This window comes from Mytilus trossulus, chromosome 1, assembly GCF_036588685.1.
Source record: "Mytilus trossulus isolate FHL-02 chromosome 1, PNRI_Mtr1.1.1.hap1, whole genome shotgun sequence".
Classification (NCBI taxonomy): domain Eukaryota; kingdom Metazoa; phylum Mollusca; class Bivalvia; order Mytilida; family Mytilidae; genus Mytilus; species Mytilus trossulus.
Window position 1 is genome coordinate 52,256,483 of NC_086373.1, and position 27,586 is coordinate 52,284,068.

A 27,586-nucleotide genomic window follows, 5' to 3' on the forward strand; every position below is an offset into this window, starting at 1 on the left:
ATAGTGGTTATATATTACATTCCAGCAGCACCTACATATGGGGTATATATTTCTAAATTTATACGATATTCCCGTGCTTGTACTTCCTATCATGATTTTCTTGAAAAAGGGCTGCTGCTCACATGGAAGCTATTAAACCAAGAGTTTCAAATGTTGAAGTTTGAATCATCCCTTCGTAAATTTTACGAAATGGTTGACTGTTATGGAATAACCGTTTTACAGATGATAATGGATATGTTTCTTACGTCATAACTACAATCCCCTTCCCTTTCATGAATGTGACCTACCGAATTAGACTATTTACCGGATTTGTTATAACATTAGCAACACGACGGGTGCCACATGTGAAGCAGGATCTGCTTACCCTTCTGGAGCACCTGAAATCACCCCCAGCTTTTGGAAGGGTTCGAGTTGCTTGTTCTTTAGTTTTCTATGTGGTGTCATGTGTACTATTGTTTGTCTGTTTGTCTTTTTCATTTTTATCCATGGCGTTGTCAGTTTATTTTCGATTTATATGTTTTACTGTCCCTCTGCTATCTTTCGTCTCTCTTTTGTTGCAGACGTTGTCCAGAGGTTTTAAGTGAAACATTTTAAAGTGAGAGATGCGTGTAACTTTCATGCTAGAACGAAATGTGTTTCAAAGTCGCTAAAGACTTTATTTAGGCTATACGAGTTTGACAATTTCATTATCAACTTACCTCTTCTTCTTTTAGAGGGACAGGTGATATATATAGACCATACAATAGGAATTATAAAGCACATGCTTGATATACACAATGAGAAAGGAAGCCATGCACAAAAAAAAGTACCATGTGACTTTGCATTATGTGAACTTAGAATTTTATCGATTCCAAGAAACATTTATGATGGAAAATTTAAATCAACACTTCGTTCTCAAATGACTTATAATTCGGTGTAAAAAATATTATCTCAGACTAGGACATAAATATTAGCTAAACTTTTTTTTAATCCTGTTGTTCATTTTAGTCAATCCAATTGCAACATTAGCAAATAAAATAGGAAACAATATTCAATAGATTCAAATGAAAAAGCACAAGTGTAAATATAATTAACAATACCATACTGATGAACACCATTCGGTGCCAATTCATTCTCATAGCTGAATGAGAGATAATGTCATCCACATGTCGTAATGCATGAAACGGCAATTTAAAAGTGTTCAAATTACATGGAAAATCTTGTTTATTCTTTTTAAAATGATTAACGCTAAAGATTTTTAGTTTGTAGATTCAGTACCAGCTTTTTCTTTTACAAATTTTCAAATTTAGGGTAGTTATGAGTTTGAAAAACATTATACTATCTGAAATTGATTGTGTATATTACAGTTGTTCGTCATATGAATTGTTCTAACTTATAGTAGACTAATCCGGATGTTCCAAACATATTTAGGACTACTCCGTGTACTCAACCTACATGATCTTACGATTTGTTTTGGTATAATATGTTTATTAGTGAGGTCTTTCATCCTTTTCGGTTGAAAGACCTATTGGTTTTGTTCCGATTATTATTAATTTTTTTTTCCGCCAACTTTTTTTTCCTTCGCAATTTTTTTGTTTCGCAAGATGTCGCTTGGACATATGGTATATGATATTGAACAGTTATTACGCTTTTGTAACTGACACCGTGTAACCAAAATCTTTTCAATGTAAGAGTTATCTCCCCTAACACTGTTTTCTATCGCGTAATATTCGCAACCGTATAAGAATCCGACGAATTTATTTTACCAAATTGCTCGTTATATCCTCAGGATGAATTGAATAATTTTAATCGAAGCTATCCGGAGACTCCATATAATTTTTTTTCCTCTTTTGTATATGATATAAGTGATATGCAATTCTAACTGGTAAACCATAAGTGATAGAGACCTAGGGTCTTTTGATTTAAGATCCTTGGTCCAAAAAAAATGAAAATTAGGTCAAGGTCAAAGGTCAAGGTCATATTCTTAATTTTAATTTTGGTTTATTTTCAATTATTTTATAAACCGTACAAGTAACCGTCAAAATATTTTTGATAAATTGTCAATTGCGACATGTCGTAACTTGTAAATTTTGATTAAAAGGGTGCGTAGACATAAAAATGGGAGTTTTTGCCTCTCCTATATTTAGAATAAAACGTTAAGTGATATAACTCATTAACTATACATATAATAGACCTAGGGTCTTTTGATTTGGTGTTCTCGGTTTAAGACCTTGAAATTGAGGTCAAGGTCATCAGTAAATTTGACGTTCTAGATTTTTACCTATGCTTTAAATTCATATGTATACACCAAAAAGCCATAGGAACTGACATTTTTAACTGAATTTAAATATTTTCATATCAAAATAGATCTTTATTGGTTGAAAGACCTTCAATTGTTCTTTGAATACGTTTAATTGGCAGGTATTCATAAAATGAAAAATAAGATACTGTTCTTATTACAGATGCTTATCGGATGGATGGATTTAAAGTATATGTGACCAACACATCAACTTTACCACCTGACGGTTATCTATGTTATGAAGATCCATTTAGTCCTAGAGGTCCTTATCCAAATATCACACAGACAATTCCTTGTAATCAACTTGGACAATATGTCATTTATTACGATCAATACGGATCTGATGAAACACCTAATGTAATCGATCCTGTGGTTGAGTTGTGTTACGTTGCCATTAATGGTGAGGTTTAGTTGTCATGTTATGGACAACATACTTTTCTTATTGGCAAAACAATTATTTTCATTGCTGTGATCATATGCTTTATAATTTGTCGACTGTTTTATATATCTGTTTGTCTCATGTTGCTAGGTCTGAATTGATAAAGAAAAATCCTCAACAAAGACATAGATAAACGTAATCTTATCATATATAGATACCATGATTAAAATTTGGTTCGCCAGACGTCAAAAGACGAATCAGTGCCGAATAAATACAAACTGTCAAATAAAGTACAAAATTGAAGACAATCGACGAAAACGTTAAATCAATAATTGGTTCTGTAAAACAAGATGACTGTAAAAAAAACCTCAGAATTCATTACAATATTTGTACTAGTAGTTTGTTGGACTTGAATAAAAAAAGATCTGCTATGTTAAAGGTCATTGTATGTCACCTGTTGTTGCAAAATTTATTATCTTGAGAAAAATATCTCTCTACAGGAGGCCTCATAACAAAGATGCATATGAGCTTAAATGTTTATTTTTATCTATGATAAAAAGTTATCAAAAGTACCAGGATTATAATTTTATACGCCAGACGCGCGTTTCGTCTACATAAGACTCATCAGTGACTCTCAGATCAAAATAGTTGAAAAAGCCAAATAATCTACCACAATTTTACTTAACTCTATTTCACAAACATACAAGATAAATCGAAAAAAAAGGTAACGTAGGAAATTTCGTTGATGATGACATTTGCAATACTTATTTTAATAAACCGTTTATCCTCTTTAAGGTTGTCAAAAGCATTTTTGGGGGAGTAATTGTGAGATCTCCTGTGCCGCAACTTGTAAAGCGCAGCAATGTTTCCCCGAAAATGGTTCCTGTATATGGGGAGGATGTAGCGACTCAAACTGTTTAAACAGTAATTGTGGTGGAGATACAGTAGTCTGTACTGAAGGTTGTAAAATAAGGCGTACAGGATCCTACTGCAACAAATGTAAGTAATTATTAAAACATTTTAAGAAAATTGGAATAGTTATTACCAAAATCAACATATTTCATCAAAAAATTGTACATTTGTACATGTAAGGGTAAAATAGAAATAGTTGTTATATACAACAAGCCAAATAAATGCACAATTTATGTACTTTATCTTTATTATTTTGTATAAAACTGTTTGCCAAAATACCATATTGAATTGTATTTTAATATTGCGCAATTGCTATAAGTGTATTTAGCATTATACTGTTTTTACAAGAGATTAAGACAATATAAAGCTGTTAAAAGTTAGTAAATGCATATTCAGAAGTATGGAGCAAGCTGAAATTAGGTATTAACACTGTCAACAGAATTGTTTTTATTTAAAAAAAAAGGCATTACGGTGATCTATAGCTGTTTACATGTATATCCATTGGTCTTTGGTTGCGAGTTGTCTCATTTGAAATCATAGTGCGATATATAAGGCCTTAAAATTGAGAATGGAAATCGGAAATGTGTCCAAGAGACAACAACCCGACCAAAGAAAAATCAACAGCAGAAGGTCACCAACAGGTCTTCAATGTAGCGAGAAATTCGTGCACCCGGAGTCGTCCTTCATCTGGCCCCTAAACAAATATATACTAGTTAAGTGATAATGAACGCCAAACTGATTTCCAAATTATACACAAGAAACTAAAATCAAAATAATACAAGACTAACGAAGGCCAGAGGCTCCTGACTTGGGACAGGCGCAAAAATGCGGCGGGGTTAAACATGTTTGTGAGATCTCAACCCTCCCCTATACCTCTAGCCAATGTAGAAGAGAAAATTTATATATTACATGTCCCGATTTCGATATATAAAACAATTATGAATAAATTCTAACATATGTCAATTACGATTTGTATTTTAATCCAAATTTCCAAAATTTACATTTCACTGTGAAAAAATTAAAACACCAAACAATCACGAAAAGAGTACCGTTTAGATTAATTCTCAGCCAAAATTTTGCTCCCATGTATCTTACTGCCAAAATTGTTATACTTTCTTTATTCGTAGTTAAGGTTTATTATCAGATCTCCATTGAACTAAGCATGATGACAAAATGTGAAACTATTCAATCAAAACAAATAGACTAATGCATGATACAACAACAAATCAAAAAGGAATATTACATACAGTATCCAGCAACAACCATTACATTACAGGCGCATAACTTTGCACAGACAAATATTTATGGTGGAAGTTTTAACATAGTTAAAACTGCTCAATTATCCTCCACTACTTGTAACAGTGAGAAAAAAAACCCCAGTTAATTCGAAACATTAAAGTTTTGTTACCCACGACAGATTACCATGGCAAGCCCTGGGATAATTTTTTGGGACTTGTTGGATTCAAACGCTTTTCAACTTCCGGTGGGGTTAATCTTGCATACCTAACAATATGAATGATACGTGTATAATTATTGATTTTTTAGAATTGTCATCGTTAAGCCCTTAATTGGTCGATTCAATATTTATTGGCGACTAGTTCTTCTTTTTGAATTACTTATTATAGGTTTTGTATGCATTGATACTCCTACCAAACTGCGACATATCTATTGTCACTATCATATCAATTTGGAAAATTGATGATAAGCAATGTCATTTAGCATTAAACATTGATCATGTTGATTAACTTACAGATAACCTTGTATTTGACAGTTCAATTCTGTTCAATACAATTGAACAAGCTGGTTCAGTGAAGGATGGAAATTTATCATCATGTGTCACAACACAAGGGTCATATATATGGATTCAGGTTGACCTTGCAGAAATAAGCATTGTGACGGAAATATATATAACTTTAATTGGTATGTTATCATAATTCCTTCTTTAATATTATATGCCAACAGGATACACACATTAACCCCTTTTACCTTTATATACTAATAAAACTAAGCAGTTTGACTTAAGAAATGGAAAGGAGATGAAAGGTCAGATAATAATATTTCCAAGCTATACAGATTATATATATATATAATACAGATTTAGATATCTTTGATTTTTTATTATGTAAATATTGACGCATTTTAGGTTTTTACATTATTCTATTTTGTATTAAGTTTGGCTTGTTTTTTTCAAGTTAGTATGTATATCAATTTGACGATGGTTTGCAAATATGGGACAGGGTCTGTTTATTCTTTATCCTTTGTTGCTTAACGATGTTTAAATGTGCAATCTGATTGAAACAATAAAACATTCATATGCAATGACAACTTACACACAATAAATATAGGTTGTTCTTTAGATTTGAAGAAAATGCAAAATTGATAGATATGTTTGCTTCTGTAAGCACCATACTAGTACTTAAAGGATAATAGAATGCATTCAAATGCTAAACATCTATAAAAAGACCGTGACAGGACCAAACGGGTGTCTTATAAACAATATCGAGTTAGAGTAAGAACAACAGGATGAGATATGTGTTGATTTATGTATGAAGATTTTCTATATTTGTAAATAGTGAACTGATTTTATTTACTGTACCAGTGATTTCATTAGCCTGTTATATAACGATGATAATGACAACTTAAATAGGAATTGCTACATGTGAGATTTATTTGTAGCATGCTTGTCACTGATGGTCACGTACATACATTCTGTATCATTGTATACTGATAACATTTATATTTAATTGTTTAGTGAACACTATAAATCCAGGAAACCATACCATTTACGCATCAAATACTAGTCATTTATGGGGAAATGAAACTGTTTTGTACCTGGGTGAAGCATTACCAGATGTGATCAATCTCAGTGGCGTTTTCAGATACCTTACCTATGTATATCGAAATCAGAACAAGTTTTCTGAGATTGAAGTATGTGAAATTGGGATTGTTGGTGAGTATTAAAATACAAAAAACTTAAAATGTATTAGGATTCAATTATTATATTAGTTGTCATAACGATTATTTTTCTAATCTAAGCAATTATTTATTTTAAATTTCGTCTGCTTGCGGGTATAATTCGAAACATTGCTGGGACAGTAATATATATTGACTACCAAGCTCGAACTTTTCAAATGATCCACTGCTTATTGTTATGGAATACAAAATCTAAAGCTCTTCTTATGGACTTAATTGTCAAGATGGTGTTTATTATGCGATACTAAAAAAAGAAAATCGAAATATTCCACGTTATTACATATAACAATTACAGTCGAAATACATGAAATATACAATGCAACATCAATAACTGTAAACATGCAACTGACACTAAATTTGTATCTTTCACTCAATGTCTGCATGCAATTCAAATCCAAATAGGCAACGTGGCCGTAGCAAGATTAAAACCATGTTATTGATAACACTGTGCTTTAAAGGCCGTGGGTAACTTGAGTTACCCACAGCCCAAGATGGCAAGCTCTAAATTCGTTGAGATGATAGTTGATACGAAATTTACTTTTTGCATATGTACAAATTTGTTAATTTTGACTTCACTTTAGCGCAAGGCCAACTTTTTTTAAAGTTCATGAGATGTCCGTAACGTATTAGTCAAAAATAATCAGACTGTCCGTAACTTTATTTTCGGATGAGGATAACTTTTTTTTCAAAATTGTAAGATTAACTATTTCAACACTTAAAGGACAATAAACACTATCAACCTCCTTAATTTTTACATAGATTTATACAATAACGTTATGCTTCAAATTAAAAAAAGAGAAAAAAGCAAACCAGAGTGTCATAGATTTTCCGTTAAATTTTAAAAAAAATATTCCCGGGATAAAACGGGATCTGACGGTACGGCGAAATGAATCTCACATTCTTGTAGCTATATATATTGTTCCCTGATGAGTCCTTCTCCTGTGTAGCCGCGGAAAAAATGATATCCTTTCCTTTAAATAATTTCTGAATTGTTAGCCAAAACAATATGGTCTCTTTACTATATCTAGTGTGATGTGTCTTCTAAAATTTTCATTCATCTCAGGGATTCAATAAGATCGGGTATCAAATCATACATATCTTCTTTAGAGGCTTCGACTGATTAATCTATGAATTTCTGCGGGATTGACATCCGAACTTGTTCTCCTAAGGTGATTTTCATATGACTTGTTCACTATTAATGTAATTTCTACAGTTGGAAATGGTGAGATTTATAACCTGCATTTCATGATTTATCATCTAAAACAATCTATAAAGGCAGTAGAATGTCAGATATATTAATTTTGCCGTACAATTTTCTACATAAGAAAATGCCTGTACCAAGCCAGGAAAATGGCAGTTGTCATCCATTCGGTTGGACTTTGGATTTTTCCATTTGATAAGGGACTTTCCTTTTTGAATTTTCTTCAGAGTTCAGTATTTTTGTGATTTTTCTTTTCAATGCCTGTACCAAGGCAGGAATATGACCGTTGTTTTCCATTCGTTTGGTGTGTTAAATTGAACTTTTGGCTTTGCCATTCAATAAAGGACTTCTCGTTTGAATATTCCTATGAGTTCGGTATTTTTGTTATTTATCATATCTTTTTTTTTAAATAATTACATCCACGAAAAAGATTCTTTGAAAGTTACTGACGTCATACTAAAGTTACGGACATCCCTATTGGTATAAGGAAAAAAGTTACGGATAAGTTGTTTTGAAGTTACGGACATCATTAGTTTTTTTGGCAAATCATGCTGAATCGTTTATTTTGTAGTAAAAAAACGCGTTTTACATTGCAGAGTTTCCGTAAAAGATTTATTTAACTTTTCAATAACTGAACAATTCTTTTGTATTCATTGTATTGTAATTATATAGGAGCAAACTTCCTAACCGAAGCCAGGCGGCTCCAGCTTGGACTTAAGTTACACACGGCCGTTTAAGCACAGTGGATAAGTGTATAAGTGCAGAAAAACGCTAGTCTTGTATAATTATTCAAAGGGAAGTATATCTTTTGAATATTTAAAAAAAAAAGACTAACATCTTTCGGTTTATTTGCTGAGTAATAACCCTTTAATATGTTTATAGAAAAGTTACAATTGTATACTTGCTATACATGCTATAAAATATATTTTCTAGCATGTATGGGCTTTGCTCATTGTTGAAGGCCGTACGGTGACCTATAGTTGTTAATGTTTGTGCCATTTTGGTCTTTTGTGGTTTGTTGTCTCATTGGCAATCATACCACATCTCTTTTTTTATATTAACCATTTTGTTTAGGATGCCCTCCTACGCACTATGGACCTTTGTGTAGCAAGTTGTGTCCAGTGTACTGTAGTGGACCATGTGACCTTGAAACAGGAAATTGTACATTTGGATGTGTAAACGGATGGATAGGTGTTAAATGTGAATTAGGTATGAAAAACGTATCATCATTTTTTTTTATGTAATTTCATCTGTCTCTCTTTTGTAAACATGTATTTTTACTACATTCGACACGAACACAAACACTATTTAACGATTAATATTGCAAAAGATTATTCGCTAGTCTACGTGTTTTCAATGTCAACTATTATATAATAACGAAATTAAGGAATTAAAGTCATATGAAACGAGTGAGTGGTGAAAAATAATGTTTATCCAATTCTTGAACCAATGCATGTATACATCATAAACTTAGTCCTCTGTGCACAATTTTATCATTATTTTCGCAAATATATCATATAATCGTCAATATTTTCTCTCTCTTTTTGTTATGATTTAACAAATATGGCTGCTCATTAAATGCCGTGTTTTGAAGCCGAGTTTTACCGATTGTCACCTTATAGTAAACAAATCACAAAAAGCATGGGTATTGAGCACGTGTTTAACATGTATAATCAGATATTTGTTTATTTTAATGACAGATCTATGCGTATTGTGATCACCGGATTTTTACGAGGAGGGTTACGTTCGGGTTACTATGCATACGGAAAATATGTCGGCGAATTGCTTTCTGGAAGCAAGTAATTCAAAATAACTAAACTTCTTCTAAATGTGGTCAAATTAAAGAATTTTCCTAAAAAAAAAAGTATATGTACATAAGTTGTATAATGAAAACTATCCATTTAGTTATAAAAAACATATGCATATTTTTTTTTAATTTGAGGTTTCTTATGACTTTAAGATACAGAAGTAAAAAATAGAGATCAAAAGAAAAACACACAACCTTATCACAAAGAACTACTAGATTAATTAGTGCAGATAATGTTGATTGAGTTACAATGGAAATGTAGGAGTCTTTTTGTCAATTTGTCATCATACTTAATGGTAGCACTGAGAATTGAGAAAAATATGGCAATTCATTCATACGAACATAACAGAGAAAACACAATTTATGATCAGATACAGTTTTAAGTCGGCTTCATATCTTGACTTACATCTAGAAATTAACAATGAGGGTCGGTTGAAAACAAAACTTTACGACAAAAGAGATGATTTCTGCTTTCCAATTGTGAACTTTCCATTTCAGCAGCACCTACATACGGGGTATATATCTCCCAATTGATACGATATTCCCGTGCTTGCATTTCCTAACATGATTTTCTTGATAGAGGGTTGCTGCTTACAAGGAAGCTATTAAACCAAGAGTTTCAAATGGTGAAGTTGAAATCATCCCTTCGTAAATTTTACGGACGCCATCACGAGTTGGTTGACCGTTATGGAATAACCGTTTCACAAATGATATCGGATATGTTCCTTACGTCGTAACTACAATCCCCTTCCCTTTCATGAATGTGACCTACCGAGTTAGACTATTTAATGGATTTGTAATCACATAAGCAACACGACGGGTGCCACACGTGGAGTAGGATCTGCTTACCCTTCCGGATCACCTGAGATCACCCCTAGTTTTTGGTGGGGTTCGTGTTGTTTATTCTTTAGTTGTCTATGTTGTTTCATGTGTACTATTGTTTTTCTGTTTGTCTTTTTTTAATTTTTAGCCATGGCGTTGTCAGTTTGTTTTAGATTTATGAGTTTGACTGTCCCTTTTGGTATCTTTCGTCCCTCTTTCATCATAGATACCAGGACTAAATATTATATATACGCCAGACGCGCGTTTCGTCTACAAAAGAATAATCAGTGACGTTAGAATCAAAAAAGTGTAAAAAAGCCAAATCAAGTTCAAAGTTGAAGAGCATTGAGATCCAAAATTCCTAAAAGTGTTGCCAAATACAGCTTAGGTACTCTATGCATAAGGTAGAAAAGCCTTAGTATTTCAAAACATTCATGTTAGATAATATATGTTCCTTTTTATTCATTCAACTGATTCTCGTGAATGATAGTCAGAAGAAAGACATGGCAGATATTTATTTATAACGTATATAAATAAATTGTGTGTGTTTTAGGTCCATTGTGTTACGAGCCTAACTCTAAGAATTTAACAACAGACTGTTCGCCTGAAATCTATCAGGTATTTCAAAGTAAATGTTAATGATATTGAATACAATCATTATAGATACCTGAAGTATAATTATTTTAAAATGGTTTTGTTAAAGTATCATTTGATCTACATAACTGTTTTATCATAATAAGTAAAATGTATATTTTACTTCCAAATATTACTAAGTGCCTTCTCATCCATATTTTATGCCAAATGAAAAACGCCAAATTTCTGTTGATGTGACAAAAACTTGCAAAATACAAATATGATAGATTGAAATCTTTAAAATGTATCAATGTCAAATATTGCCAAAATGACAATATGGGGAACACTATTAACATGATAATCAACCAGTGTATGTCTATGAACGCTCACAAAATGTGAACACATAAATAAGAGTGAAAGACAGGATTTTTAATACATTACCTATATTCTTCCCGCTTATCAACTTTTTTTAATATTTGAAAATCTTGTTGAGGTTAACAACTAAAACTAGTTTAGGTTGCGTTGTGTGTTTCCAACTTGTACGTATATATACATTTATCATTTAATTTTAGCAATTTTTAAAAGATGATGTGTTATGATTTGTACCCTGAAAGCAGTACCCCAAACCAAAAAATGCATGAATATCTATTTCTTTAAATATTCCTTTATTTTTTGGCCTCATCATAATACTGATAATGGAAACTAGGAAAAGGGATAACAACCTGAACAAAGAGCAAACAATAGCTCAATGCAAACAATGGGTCTTCAACACAGCGCGAATATGTTGCTTCTAGACGCAGACTTCAGCTGGCCAAAAACACAAACATGTTCTATTTTAGAGGAAAAGGATGAATTGCACACTAATCTGTGGAACATAAAATGAACCAAAATCAACAAAATCAACAAAAACAATATTAACAAAACCCAGAGGTGTACGAAATAATCGGGGTTAAACATTATGGATTAATATTCAGAATATAAATAAGAGCACGGCGAACAGAAATTAGTTCGTGAAGTTTCAAACTTTCATGTTTTTAAGTGTAGGATATATATATGCATATTTTATAAAAATATCATGAATCAATTAATCCGGTAAACAAAATATGTTGAATGGCACTTTATGAAACTGTATACAGTTATGCATTACAACAACAAAAAAGAACTGAAAGTGTGTGCGACATAAACAACATAAGTCATGTTAAAATATCATCTAGATCTGCTGTTATAAAAGTGATTGATTTCTTTAAAATTTTGTCATATTTATTTGTTATATAGGTGTATCCAACAAGTGGACCAATTAATGGGGGATCAGTATTGACAATATCTGGCAATCACCTTGGAAATATTAATGATAGCATTTCTATTAATATCAGTGGAGTGATATGTCACAATGTAACAGTTACAACACCTTATACCGAGTAAATATATGTATTTTATATATATAAATCCTCTCAAATTAAGCAAAAGAATGTTAGATTTTCAGAAGGATTCGACATGTTCGAAATCTACCAAGCGGCAACACCCGTACCGCTTGCATCATGTCCAGTGGCATAGACACCTCAACCACTTTTGCCATAAATATAGCTATCGCTGGTCGAGTCATGCTTTTCCTTAACACCTTATCTTAATTTGTAGCACATAATATGATGTTAAGCGGTGTAAGTTTCCGATCAGGTATTGGCTATTGTTAAATATGATAATTATAATAATGTTTACAACAACCATGCCACCACATCAAATCTTAATTCTATAGAATAATTGAATGATTGATTGTTGGTGTTTTAACGCCAATTCAAAGCTCAACGTTTGGACTAATTCGTGACGGTCAGATTTTTATGGATTGAAAAAGTTTGAGTGCCCGGTGAAAACCACCTACCGTCGATAAAAAATTGACAATCCTAGTCAATTAAAATTTGAGTCGAATGCGACCACACGAGCGGGGTTCCAACTCACAATATCAGTGTTGACTAGCTAGTGACAACATAAGTAGAACTACTTAGACCACTTGGCATCGAGGCCCTATTATAATTTATAAAATTTCCACAAAAAACAGAGGGAAACAAACAAAAAATATTCTTCAGTTAGACGCATACTGAATATTTCTGTACTTCAAACCCAACAAGAAAAACGAAAAATAGGCAACCTACGCAATTAGAAAAACAATACGTTATCATTGCTAACAAAAAAGGCATTATCAAGAATTATTTGTTAAGAATGTAACAATGTCGCCCCTCCTTTAAACTTAAGTGAACAGATCATACTATACATGAGTTAAAGATGTTTGTCTGTTATATGGCCGGGTTGTTATATCTTTTGGACACATTCCCTATTATTTTTTTTCTTAATTTTGTTTTCCCGATTGCAATGTTTTAAACTGCGAAAGAATGACAATTAATTCGTGTCCCATCTTTCTAATCAATTTAATAGTTTTTCCGGTTTTTGCATTGAATTACGTTGTGTTTAGACAACTTGCTTGCATTCAATTGAGATATGTTCAGGCTATACTCAGATTTTTCAGCAGCTGTTTTACGCTTATTTCAAACATACTGAACTGTATGTAAAAGTACTGAAACTAACTGGGATTATTGCGAGCAAATTATCCAAACTGTAAAAAAGCATACAAAAAGAAAAGGTCAACAATAACATTTAAGAAGTTTCAACGTTTGATATTACAGAACTATCAACGTGGCTGTTTAAGATTAAGTTCATTTACTTATTTAATTTTGAAATTATAAATTTCCCCCACCTTAATAGCAATTAACCAACTTCACTTGCATATGGGATATATATTTCCCAACTTATTCCATATTCAAAAGCTAGCATCTCCTACTCAGACTTTGTAAAACGTTATTAGTGTCTGAGTAGAAATTGATGAACCAGGGGTATGTCAAAGAACGTCTCGTCCTTTTTCTAAAAAAGTTCATCAAAAAGTACCCAGACCTTGTTGATAAATATTCCGTATCAACTTCACAAATAAAACACGATGGTCTTGATGTATAGATTCTGCGAACTGATGTGTGTTTGTCATCTTAACAACGTGTTTTATAGTTCTTTCATTTGTCTATGTTCTAGTATTAATATTACTTTTACTGTTGAATGGGTGTATGTCATATCCGTTTGAGGTGGCTCGGTACTTATACATCTCGTCAATGTGTTTGTATTGCCTTTCATTTTTTGGTGATGTGTTTTATATTTCTTTGGTTCTTGTAACGTGACTCTGTACTTTAAAAATTCCCGTCATTGTGATATTGTTCTATTTTATATCATTATGTTATATTTCTATTATGAAGTACAAAATGTGTTGAACCACAAACGTCAAAAACATTAAATGCGTAATGGAATTAATAATTTGTGGATTCTTATAAATTCTATATATAAATTTTGGACTATTTTTAATCCCCGTTCTACTTCTGAAATTTATTCTCACATACTTTTGATTGTTTAACCCTGTATGCTAACATTGCATATGTAGATTTTAAAATTGTTTGTATGCACATAGAACGACAGATCTATGCGACGTATACAATTTTCTGACGTCAGACACACAAATCAGTAAATGTATTTGTAGATAGATGTTTTTGTGTTCTGTTAAATTGTTCCTTTTAAAATTTGTATACGATGATGACTGATGTACATATATTTTGACGATTTTATTTATTGTGTCTGTTTAGGTAAGGCCTCAATGTAAATATAACGGAATTTGATGAGACTGTCAACAAAGTGACAGAGTTAGCGCTATCAAACCAGGTTAAATCCACCATTTCCTACATTTGAAAATGCCTGTAGCAAGTCAGGAATATGACAGTTCTTGTCCATTCGTTTTTGATGCGTTTTGTTATTTGATTATGCCATGTGATTATGGACTTTCCGAATTGATTTTTCTCTAAGTTCAGTACTTTTGTGATTTTACTTTTTACTATAATGTCGATAATATACTCTTCTTGATCATTTATGAAAATACAAATGCAAATAACGAAATCGGGGATAAATATGCATATTCATACTCAGCTAAAATGTCAGAAACAATGTTAATATACATCACACTAACATTAAACAGATGTAAAGTTCCAGTAAAATTGGATGATTCTGTTTATCACACCAGTAAGGATATCATGCATTTGGTTTACAGTAAGATTTGGTATAAAGCCTACATAATATTGATATTTTTAATGCGTTTGATCGAAAAGAGTATCTATCCATTAGTTATAATATACAAGAGGGGCGAAAAATACCAGACAGTCAAACTCATAGATTGAAAATAAACTGACAATGCCATGGCTAAAAAAGAAAAAAAAATCAGAAAAATAGATTTACACAAGACACTACACTAAATGACTAAGCAGAACGAACCCCACCAAAAACTGAGATTATCTCAGGTGTTCCAGAAGGGTAAGCAATATATCTGCAATTTCTTTTTCTTTTGAAACAGGTTGACATGTGTTATAGAAAAATACAACGGAAAGCAGACGACGGGAATATTCGTTTCAGTAAACGCCAATCGCTACAGCAATTTAAGTGTCATATACTTCACCTACAAGGTATCTAGAATATATGTTTATTTGATATAAAAATCGTCAGGGGGTCACCCTGATTGACGACTAGAAGGAGGTAGGCTAAAAACGTACCAAATACGGATACAGTAAAGAAAGACTATGCCTCGTGTATTAATCAAATTTGATAATTATGGCCACTTATGTAATTTTTTGTACAGGTAGTGCTACTTGAAGTATGATGTGTTTTGCTTTAAATTAAAATGTGTGATGCTACAAATTGTATTTCTTGATTTTATGCGTACGAAGATAATTAACTTTTACGCAGTATTTTGTCCCTACTTTCATCTTACATCTCAAAGAGTAAAGTAAACACGCTATCTAATTAATGTTTTGTATCATTCTAGGAACCACGAATTTTAAACGTTTCACCAAACAAAGGGATTCTATCAGGGAAAACAACTGTGGCAATACAAGGACAAGATATTGTTTTCGAAGGTCAAAATCGGTACACTATTTCCTTTTGTGACAATGTGTTTTGTATCGAATGCAGGTAATCTGGTTTTGTTTTGTATCCCAAATATTTACTTGCCTTAACAAGCTACGTGCAGTATTCTAAGATTTATATAATATATAGAAATATAAACCTTTTAGCCACAATGACCAGATAATATGTTTCAATCATGCATAATTCGACAACGAAACAGAAAAGTCATAGGCTTATCAATTCCGAACATTTTAGGAAATACAAACAGATGGAATCAAATGATGAATTGAAATCTATTGTACTAAATGAAGTCTATGAACAATTAAGTAGAGTGTTGGGCAATATAACATTGAAATAGTCGAAAGATATATAACATGACCCGGAGTTGAAAGAATACATAATTTGCTTATTTCGACTTTGTGAGAGGACATTAAGTAGAGATACAAGTGTATATTTAGTTTATAACAATCATACTTTTCTGTAAAACCTGTAGGTACGTTCTTAGTTTGTTTTATAGATAGATATTAGAAGACGTGGTAAGAGTGTCAATGTGACAAATCTTCAGCCAAGTCTCAATTCGTACAAAGTAAACCTTTGTTGTCAAACTATCATTTTACTGAAGAAATAACCAGAATGTTTTCAGGAAATTGTGTATATCAATTTATAATTATTTTCTAATTATTTTTGTATTTTATTTAAGCGAAGTTCAAACGGCCTTCAGTAAACAAATTCCTTACATCAAATGCAAAACTGGTATTTCATCAGAACCTCGAAATATGACCCACCTAAACGTTGTTATTGATGACTTGACAGTACTGACACTTAGGAAAACATATCAATACTTACCGGATCCAACATTTAACATTTCGACTGAAATACCGAAGGCTTTACAAAGGTAAGTTATACTATATACAAATATATTTTTAGAGTATTTAAAACACGAGAAATGGTAATTTCCTTAGTTTAATTATTGTAATGAAATGGAGGACTGAAAGTTTCTAAAGTGCATATCCAACTTCAATTTATTATGATGAAATACAAAATACAATTTTCAGTATAAAGGAAATATGTAAATAAGGCACTTTTTTCTTTCGGAAACAAAATCGTGTCAAAAACGAAAATCATAAAAAATACTGAACTTCGAGGAAAATTAAAAAAGGAAAGTCCCTAATCAAAGGATTTCAAAATTACATTCCTTCACAACTTGCTGCTTTTCTTTTTCAGTGGAGGCGTATTATTTACAATTCAGGGCGAAGGTTTCAACAATGTAGGTTCAATAACAGTAGAAAGAGTGGTAAGTACGAAATTATATTGTTTGTGTGCCTTGAATGTGACTTAATAGTACATGCAAAACAGTTTTTATTTCTACAATTATTTAGTAAGTTTAGCTATGTATGTTTCAATCCCTGAATATCAAAATAAGCACTGCATGCATTTTGAATAGCTAATAAGTTTTTTTTGTAATTTAAAAGGCACTTGGCAGCACAATTTCAATTCTCCACTAATAGAGAAAAGCAATACATGCAGAAATGATACATAAATAACTAAAATAGAGAATAGACATTTGATAAATGTCAAGCTTAATGCTATGGTTAGGGTTAGAGTAAGTGTAAGGGTTAGATAAACTACGCTGTATAGCAGTATACATCATAAGTAGATTGAAGATCACATCAAAATCAAAAGAAAGTGTATATTGCTATTTTTTTCAAATGATAGTGGAACATGAAACATAAATAACACATAGGTAAACAAAGACGAGGTGCCTAACTTACTACTGACTCATAAATGTATGTGCATGTTGCGGATAAATGATAATTATTAATTAGGTTTAGTTTCTTTTTCGGATTGACAGAGACAGGTTAACACAGAACATGGTGTAGAGCATGAAATGAATAATATATATGTCATGCTTTCAAATGTTGAAAGTATCATTTTGAAAGTTTTTTGTCCAATACTTTTTTCTCAGAATAACCCATGTGATGTACCAGAAGACACGTCTACCGTATGTGAAACACCTCCAAGATTACAGAATCAGCCTTACAATCAAACTATTGACGTACATTTTGATGGAGTGACAATTCAGTTTCCAATAGAATATGTGGAGGACCCCACGTTTGAAATGTTTAAAGGCATTGTTCTTTATGACAAGGAATCTGCTATTGAAATTGAAGTAAGTTTCGGGTAAAGAACAGGCTTTTCTTTACAGAAAAGCTCGATTGAATTTTTTCAATAGCGTATTGCAATAAATTTCAGTTTTCGATTAGATAAGACTTAATTCAAAGGAGTAGGTCTGGTAAGGGCCGATTATGGCCTCAAATTTCAGGTTCATCTAAAAAAAGATTTTGGACACTTTTCAAACACTTAAGTGTCTATTTCAATAATTCGATTAGTTTTTGTGAAAGATTTTAATTGATCAAGTAATTAAAAACGCTCCGACTCAAGATTAGATATGAAAAATCTATCAACTATGCCATTAAACGTCACTTTTTCAGATGTTTTTTTGTCAAGAATGAAGGTGGCCGCATCCATGTTCATCCTCAACCTTTATATAAAAAAGGGACGAATGATACCAAAGGGACAGTCAAACTCGTAAATCTAAAACAAACTGACAACGCCATGGCTAAAAATGAAAAAGACAAACAGAAAAACAATAGTACACATGACACAACATAGAAAACTAAAGAATAAACAACACGAACCCCACCAAACACTAGGGGTAATCTCAGGTGCTCCGGAAGAGTAAGCAGATCCTGCTCCACATGCGGCACCCGTCGTGTTGCTTATGTGATTACAAATCCGGTAAATAGTCTAATTCGGTAGGTCAAATTCATGAAAGGGAAGGGGATTGTAGTTACGACGTAAGGAACATATCCGATATCATTTGTGAAAGGGTTATTCCATAACGGTCAACCAACTCGTGATGGCGTCCGTAAAATTTACGAAGGGATGATTTCAACTTCACCATTTGGAACTCTTGGTTTAATAGCTTCCTTGTGAGCAGTAACCCTCTATCAAGAAAATCATGATAGGAAACGCAAGCACGGGAATATCGTATCATTTGGGAGATATATACCCCGTATGCAGGTGCTGCTGGAATGTTATGTATTATCGTCAAATATAACTTACAATTCAATATTGTGAATGAACAAGACTTCGGCAACATTCATTTAAGACGGAAAACATCTTAATTTTAACTAAAGTGCTAAAATTGTGAAGGTTTCAGTAATTAAGCATGACTTAATGATGCTTGTACCCGACATATGTGCATTGTATTGTCAAAAACAACCCATATTTATATAGCAGAAGCATGTTACCTTCTAATGCATACATACAATGCACTTTTTACAATTTTGTAAAAATATTATATTTTAGGGCAAAACAGGGGTCTTACTAAACCTACATGTACTCCTTTATGACTGAGTTATTAATATTGTAGAATTGACATTTTAGGTTTTTAACATCAATGCGAAATCTCAATCAAGTGTTCATGAAAAACAACGTCAATGACTGAGTTTAAGAATTAATTATGAACAGTCAGATATATTTGAACGTGTATTGTGTTCAATAAACTAGAATATTTTATAAAAGAGCAAGAACAATCAGTATGTTTTACCAAATGAAAGCTATGACAGTGGTAAAACTTTAACAGAAATAAAGGTAATCTGGACTGCGTTTGTGTGTAGTTTGCATTGATGCACATTATTTCATCTAAGGGACCTGTTAACTTTAATAATAAGGTATGGATTCTGCGTATGGTTGTATGGTGACATTTTTTTGCTTACATCAACGATAATGCACTAGGAAAAATTATTTGCAAAGGAAATCATTTCACTTTTCCTTGTTATTATCAAACATAAACTCAAACTTACTGCAAAACCATATATTGTGCTTAGTTCATATCGATTAATAACAAGTGTATAACATGAGGATTGTGTATAAGTTGAAAATAAACGTTAATATTTTAATGGTTGGCCAATTTTCAAGACTTAATGGATAAAGGAAGATGAAATATGAGTGACATGCATTTAACAAGTAATAACTCATCATGCTGTTTTTTTAGCTCACCTGGCCCAAAGGGCCAAGTGAGCTTTTCTCATCACTTGGCGTAGGTCGTCCGTCGTCGTCCGTCGTCGTCGTCGTCGGCAGGAGTTTGCTTTTACAAAAAAATCTTCTGAAACTACTGGGCCAAATTGAACAACACTTGAACACAATCATCATTAGGGTATCTAGCTATAGTTTAAAAATGTGTCCGGTGACCCGGCCAACCAACCAAGATGGCCGCAAAGGCTAAAAATAGAACAGAGGGGTAAAATGCAGTTTTTGGCTTATAACCCAATAACCAAAAGCATGAAGAGAAAATCTGACAGGGGTAAATATGTTTATCAGGTCAAGATCTGTCTCACCTGAAATTTTGAAATGAATCGGACAACCTGTTGTTAGATTGCTGCCCCTGAATTGGTAATTTTAGGGAAATTTTGCTGTTTTTGGTTATTATCTTGAATAAAATTATAGATAGAGATGAACTGTAAACAGCAAAATGTTCAGCAAAGTAAGATCTACAAATAAGTCAAATGACTGAAATGGTCAGTTGACAACTTTTGAAGTTATTGCCCTTTATAGTCATATTTTTAACCATTTTTCGTAAATCTTAGTTATCTTTTACAAAAATCTTCTCCTCTGAAACAACTGGGCCAAATTAAACCAAACTTTGCCACAGTCATTATTGGGGTATCTAGTTGAAAAAATGTGTGGGGTGACCCGGCCAACTTACCAAGATGGCCACCACGGCTAAAAATAGAACAAAGAGGTAAAATTCATTTTTTGGCTTATAACTCAAAAAACAAAGCATTTAGAGCAATTTTGATGAAATAAAATTGTTTATCAGGTCAAGATCTACCTGCCCTGAAATTTTCAGATGAATCGGACAACCCGTTGTGGGGTTGCTGCCCCTGAATTGGTAATTTAATGAAATTTTGCTGTTTTTGGTTATGATCTGGAATATTATTATAGATAGAGATAAATTGTAAAAGCAATAAATGTCGGCACAGTAAGATCTAGAAATAAGTCAACATGACCGAAATGGTCAGTTGGCCCCTTCAGGAGTTATTGCTCTTTATAGTCATTTTTCGTAAATCTTAGAAATCTTTTACAAACACATACTCCTCTGAAACTACTGGGCTAAATTCATTATAGATAAAGATAATTGTAAGCAGCAAGAATGTTCAGTAAAGTAAGATGTACAATCACATCACCATCACAAAAACACAATTTGTCATTAATCCATCTGCGTCCTTTGTTTAATGTTCACATAGACCAAGGTGAGCGACACAGGCTCTTTAAAGCCTCTAGTTTAATATCATTTCCTTTTAACGATATATACTACAATTATGATATGATATAAAAATCTATTTAAGTTACAAAATTATTATGATTATAGGGGAGAAGTATACTGAATGTGGCTCGCCGTGAAGATTATCATATTAATATTGGATTGGACGGCATTTGTCTCATTACTGATATCAGTATGGATAACATCACTTGTTATCCACCCAAATCAGTCCCTCGGACTAATAGTACAGATGATAATACAGTTTATGTTATTGTAAGTAAATTATATAAATGATTCCGAGTTGCAATACTCATTTGCCAATAAACTGACTGTGACCTATAGTTGTTAATGTTTGTGTCATTTTGGTCTTTTGTGGGTAGATGTCTCATTGGCAATCATACCACATCTTCTTTTTTATATGACTGACATGTGACAAGATAAGTTCAAAACTGCGAGACAGTTGAAATCATCTTCGTTTTAAAAAAAAACATTATTACATATACATGTAGTGCTTTAATTTTTTATCGATTAAAGTGATGGAATTATGGGGTATATGTTGATACGAATACACACAAAACGTTTAAGAAATTAGAGGTCATCATCCCATACCTTCATTTAAGTCTTGGTGTTCTGCCAATGTGTTATTGTTCTATTATATGTTATTTTGTTATTGTTTAATTATAAAGTTAAAATTAAGAACTTTATATGATAATTTTAAATCTCAGTCTGAAATAAGTTTTAACATACTTTTAATTTTGTAACCCTATATTCAAATATTCCCCATGTGCAATTATATATATATTTTTTAAAACATTAAAATGTAAACTATTTAATATTTTTCGTGACCTTTACATTTTATGACGTCAAACACGCGAAACAATGTATGTGGGCTATTCATATTTGATAGATGCTTTTTTGTGATTTTTTGTTAAATATTTGTTTGTTTTTAAATTGTGACACAGTTATGACTGCTGTGCCCATATTTTGACTATATTTTGACTATTTTACTTATTTTGTCTGTTTTGTTCACACGTCGTTGAAAATAAAATGGAGTTTGATGCGATTGTCATACACGTGAGAGGAATATGACAGTTGTTGTCCATTCGTTTGATGTGTTTTATCATTTGATTTTGCCAAATGATTAGGGACTTTCCGGTTTGAATTTTTCCCGCAGTTCAGTATTTTTGTGATTTTCCTTTTTTAAAGTTTGATGTGAATGTACTCAAGATCTTTGACCATTTGTAATCCTGTGCTAAAAAAAGTAATGGTAAAAGTTCATAATCGTTATATAAAGCTGCATTTGAATCTAAAATTTCAAATGTGATATACTTACATGTATTACATAACAAGACAGTGACTACAGTTATTTATAGATTCTTACATTGATACCACTGGATTATCGGATTTTTACAATCGAGATAGTTAAATAAACATTTTTAAAAGTCCGAGTCTCGGCGAGGATTATAAAAGTTATAATTTAACTACATGTATCGGGATTGGATAAATCCGATAATCCACGAGTAACTATGTAAAAAATGTGTTTCTCTAATGAATACAAATAACAAAAAAAGTATTTGTAAAACAAAAATCCTCTTCGAGTGCCTTTCACATTCCACGAAGTTGTCGATTTCATTAACACCTGTTAGCACATTTTGATTCATCCAGTTATCTACATAGGTTATGACCCTGAAAATCATCCAATCATCTTTTGAGATTACCGGCAACCACCCTTTGATAATATTCCCATTTCTTATACAATGGGTTCGGAAAGGGATGAATTTCCATAGAATTAGAGAGAGAAAAAAATACAATATCTTCGAAATTTTTCTGAACCTCATAAATATCGGTTAAAGAGCAATGAGAAAAACTTTCAGAAGACTAATATCTCAGTACATATACTCAAAACTGTGTTGTACTAGTGTTAAGATTTCTTGAATTTTTCCAACAGTGTGCTTTCTTGTTTCTAGGTGAACGTCATAAGGATAAAGTCGTATATTGGTGACTTGCAATACAAAACAGAAACAATTACAGAAGATGACAATACATTTGTGATGATAGTTGGAATATTAGTCGCAGGATTAGTGGTATCTATCATCATAGGCATGTCGGCTGTATTAGTTTTAAGGAGAAAGAAGACTAAGGCTGCCAATGAATTCAAAATGAAAATAAAGGCAAAGGAAGAAATTATCCAAAAAGCTAGTATAGAAGGTAGTTAATTTATAACTATACTCAGTTGTGTAAGAAAATAAATGAAAACAAAAGTATTCAATTATGAATTGCAATTTAAAGGTTTAATTTAGATTCGTGTTCCATATACATAAGAAGCATTAGTGACACTCTAGTCAGACAATGGGAACGATCTTAAGTTATACATTGTCAACGGAAAATATGTTATCAATTTAGGATATTAGTATGTATTCGAAATAAGTCTGATTCAGGTATTTAAGATTCTTCAAAAGAAGGTCACTATGAAGACAACAATTGTCTATTTATTAGATACATGTAAGTAAATTATTTTCTGATGGTCATTGTATACATATGTTAACCTTTCAGAATTTAGGAATATTCGATGTTGCATTAGTAAAATTTCGATGATTGATGTTCACATTTGATAACAATTAATATACCAAAACGAAGATACTTTATACTTTCGACATTTGTTTTGAATAATGTCATAAGGATAACAATAACACTGGTACATATATGCTACTATATTTTTCAGGTGAAAGGATAGCAAACTTAAGGTAAAATAAACATTTCGAAACTATAGGTCACCGTACGGCCTTCAACAATGTGCAAACCCATACTTCATAGCCAGCTATAAAGGCCACGAAATAAAAGAAATGTTATCAATGAACAATGATATATTCAACAATAAATGACAACCACTGAATTACAGGCTGTTGTCCTGTTAGCGAGCTTTTTAAACCCTTCTCCTAAATTAAGATAGTTGTGTAACAGAATCACATATAAACAAATAAAGTTGAAACACTCAACAGATGGATACAAAGGAAAAATATTTTCAACAAACTCACAGACCGGACATGGCAAGGTATTTATACTTCGTAACAATAAAAAGGACACAAAGTAAATATATGAGAGTGCTCACAGTTACCGGCAGATAGTTCAGAGCCAATTCCAAATAATTAAAGTATCGTGCATCTTAGACTAATGTATCGATAAGTACATATCTAAAATTGAATGCATCTGGTGTAAAGAGACATTTTAGCTTAATCGATATTTTTCTATTGAACAACGTTGTAATACTGTTTCCTTTATGTCTCATCTGAAAAAGTAAGGACTCCTCCTTACAAACTTCTGTGAAATATAACGTATCTTGAAAAGGTGTTGTTCAACAGTTCATCAACATATGTTTCACTAATCCTTATTGATCGTACGTGTTGTTATGGAGAAACATTTTTCATATTTTAAAAATTCTTCTTTAAAAAAAATTTAAAAAAAACGCGTGTACATAATTAATTCCAGTTATTCTTCGTGTTAAATTTATTGATATACAATATACATTGCAATTGTATTCATACCAAATCAAACATAGAATAACGATTAAATCCCATTGATACATAGAGAATAATACATGGCAAAATCCGTATCATATGTCGTATCATCCCGAGACATCAATATCAGCCCGAGGGCCTTTAGGCCCGAGGGATGATATTGGTCGAGGGTGATACGGCATGTGATACGAAATTTTGCCATGTATTATACGCTTTATCATATATTTCAACAGAAGAGTATTATAGTATATGAACTGTTTTCTGATCCATAGCACTGGGTTACCTTCAGTTCTGCTTTTGTCTTGTTTCAAAGCTTTAAAATAACTGCTCAATTATTTATACGAAGCACCTAGGTTACCTTACAATATGTTGTTTTGAAAATATTTTGTTTATTATTGTATATATTTAAGTGTTTTGTATTTTTTATAGTTGCATTGAGTGTGCCAAAAAATATTTTGTAAAAACTTGATGTTCGTGACGTCACATACAATATTAAAACTTGATGTACGTGACGTTACATACCAAACAATGACGTCATTCCAAAAAATTACCTATTTTTAGAAAAAAAATTCTTAAGCAAAAAAAACCCCTAAAAAACTCACTTTTTAGTTAAAAAAAAAAAAAAAAAAAAAAAGGTATGCGATACGGGGTATGCGATACAGGGTAGGTGATACAGACTGGAAAAAAGAACCTTTATTAGATATACAAAATAGCTGTATTTTGTACTAAATATATGATAAATAGAAAAAAAAATCAAATTAATTAATTATCAATATCTAGTATTAGTATCTTTTGTCAGAAGGGAAGATGGAAATGCATATACTGAGCCTGATGAGTCAGTATATGATGAAATAAATGTAGAAGAAGAAAAAAGAACACGCGGGAACAGTTACCTTGATGTAAATGAAGGATACGATGAACTGGGACAACGATCGCCAACAAATCCATATAATCAGCTCCAACAAACAAGGGATGACATTCAAAGACGGGACATCAAGAATAATGAAATGAATGCAGATGACCAATTGCAAAACAATAAACGTAGAAATGATTATTTGAGCTTGTTTAGCGGATACGAAAAACCAATATCACGAAACGATATACAGAATTAGTCTCAACAGGAAAGTGCTGACAATAGAAATGATCATAATGACATGTCAAATCTTGATTAAAAGACAAAGATTTATCTCCGAAAGATTATATAAATCTCAGCGAGTAAGAGACTCGACAATTCGCCGTTTCAGAATATGATGCATTTAGGGTAATATTTTCAAAAACGTACATCAAAACGTTGTAATTGGTTTTAAAGGTTATAAACAATGAAAATTCAACCAATGACGTGATGTTATTTTTATATTGGTGTACGAACAATGAGATTACATGTATCTATATTTTGTTTTTTTCTGAAAAGGCAAATTGCAGAGTGTATTAACATACCGATTCATGTAATGTTGTATAAATGCATTATCTGAAAACAATTGTTTAATCTGTTGTTCACAAATTGTTAAAATGTAACCGATGTATGTATCAAAATTGAAATATTATCAATAATATATTTTTCTCAATCTACAAGCAATTTGAATATTTTTAAAAAGTTATTACTTGTAACTTTTTTGTTTAATACTGCTTAAGGTTTATCATTATATATTTAACACTCAGAAACGTGTCTATCCCTTCAAAAGAAGTATGATTCCGCCAAATGTGTTCATATGACGTTACTGAACTGAAAACATATCTAGGTTCTAACGGGCGCAATCACGTTTTAAAAAAAAAATCAAACGTGTCAATTTACCAAAAAGTGTCCATATAAAGCATTAACGTTTTTTTTAATGAAAACTCAATCGTGTAACTATTTGTGAATGCCTTTATCATTAATTAATTCAATATGTGTAGCCAATATGTGTGGCCTTCAAGTAACAAAAATATGTCCACACAAATTAAATAATTTATGTAATTTTGTTTATATAGAATTCGATAATGTTCTTCTATTGGCACATTATCCCTTTAATTTAATTTCGTCTGTTTTCTATGGAAGCGCATATGGTACACCCCTTGTAAAGTTATTTTGTTGTAATTAAGTCGGAATTACTAGTTAAGTTGTGTGTTATAAGCTGGAATCAAACCATTATGTGGAGTCAACTTGTCGGAATGATGACAAAAAAATTGCATTACAATGTCGACTTGCTAATATAAATGTAATGCCATAGTACATGTAACAAGACGTCGACATGATGAATTCAACTTGTTATTGATTAAGGCGACAAGTTATAAAAAAAAGAAGATGTGGTATGATTGCCAATGAGACAACTATGCACAAAATGACACAGACATTAACAACTATAGGTTACCGTACGGCCTTCAACAATGAGCAAAGTCCATACCGCATAATTAGCTATAATTTTCCCCGATAAGACAGTGACAAAAAATTCAAACGAGAAAACTAACGGCCTTATTTATGTAAAAACATATTAAACATATATATTTAACATATAAACAAACGACAACCACTGAATTTCACGCTCCTGACTTGGGACAGGCACACACATAAATAATGTGTCGAGGTTAAACATGTTAGCGGGATCCCAACCCTCCCTTAATCTAGGACAGTGGTATAACAGTACAACTTGAAAGACCGAACTATAAAAATCAGTTGAAAAATGCTTAACTCATCAAATGGACAAAATACAAGTGGACGTGGCTGGGTACTTATACATCCCGAAACATAAAGACACAATGAACAGATCTGAGAGTACTCGCATTTATCTGACAGCTATTTCAAAGCCACTAACAACTAATAAAAAAATCATGCATCTAAGACTG

The 27,586-nt window shown here is 32.0% G+C and overlaps 1 protein-coding gene across 1 annotated transcript; it reads left to right on the plus strand.

The window, feature by feature from the left end:
- The first annotated feature begins 1,583 nt into the window (after window positions 1-1,583).
- Window positions 1,584-26,070, plus strand: LOC134725809 (plexin-2-like). Its single transcript, XM_063590022.1, has 17 exons — window positions 1,584-1,632; window positions 2,442-2,678; window positions 3,453-3,656; window positions 5,322-5,489; window positions 6,322-6,519; window positions 8,818-8,952; window positions 10,926-10,990; window positions 12,221-12,363; window positions 15,375-15,483; window positions 15,843-15,988; window positions 16,623-16,817; window positions 17,147-17,216; window positions 17,889-18,092; window positions 21,360-21,524; window positions 23,219-23,459; window positions 23,974-23,995; window positions 25,566-26,070. Exons 1-17 carry the CDS (start codon window positions 1,584-1,586, stop codon window positions 25,876-25,878), a joined length of 2,664 nt encoding a protein of 887 aa, XP_063446092.1. The 3' UTR covers window positions 25,879-26,070.
- The last annotated feature ends 1,516 nt before the right edge of the window (window positions 26,071-27,586 follow it).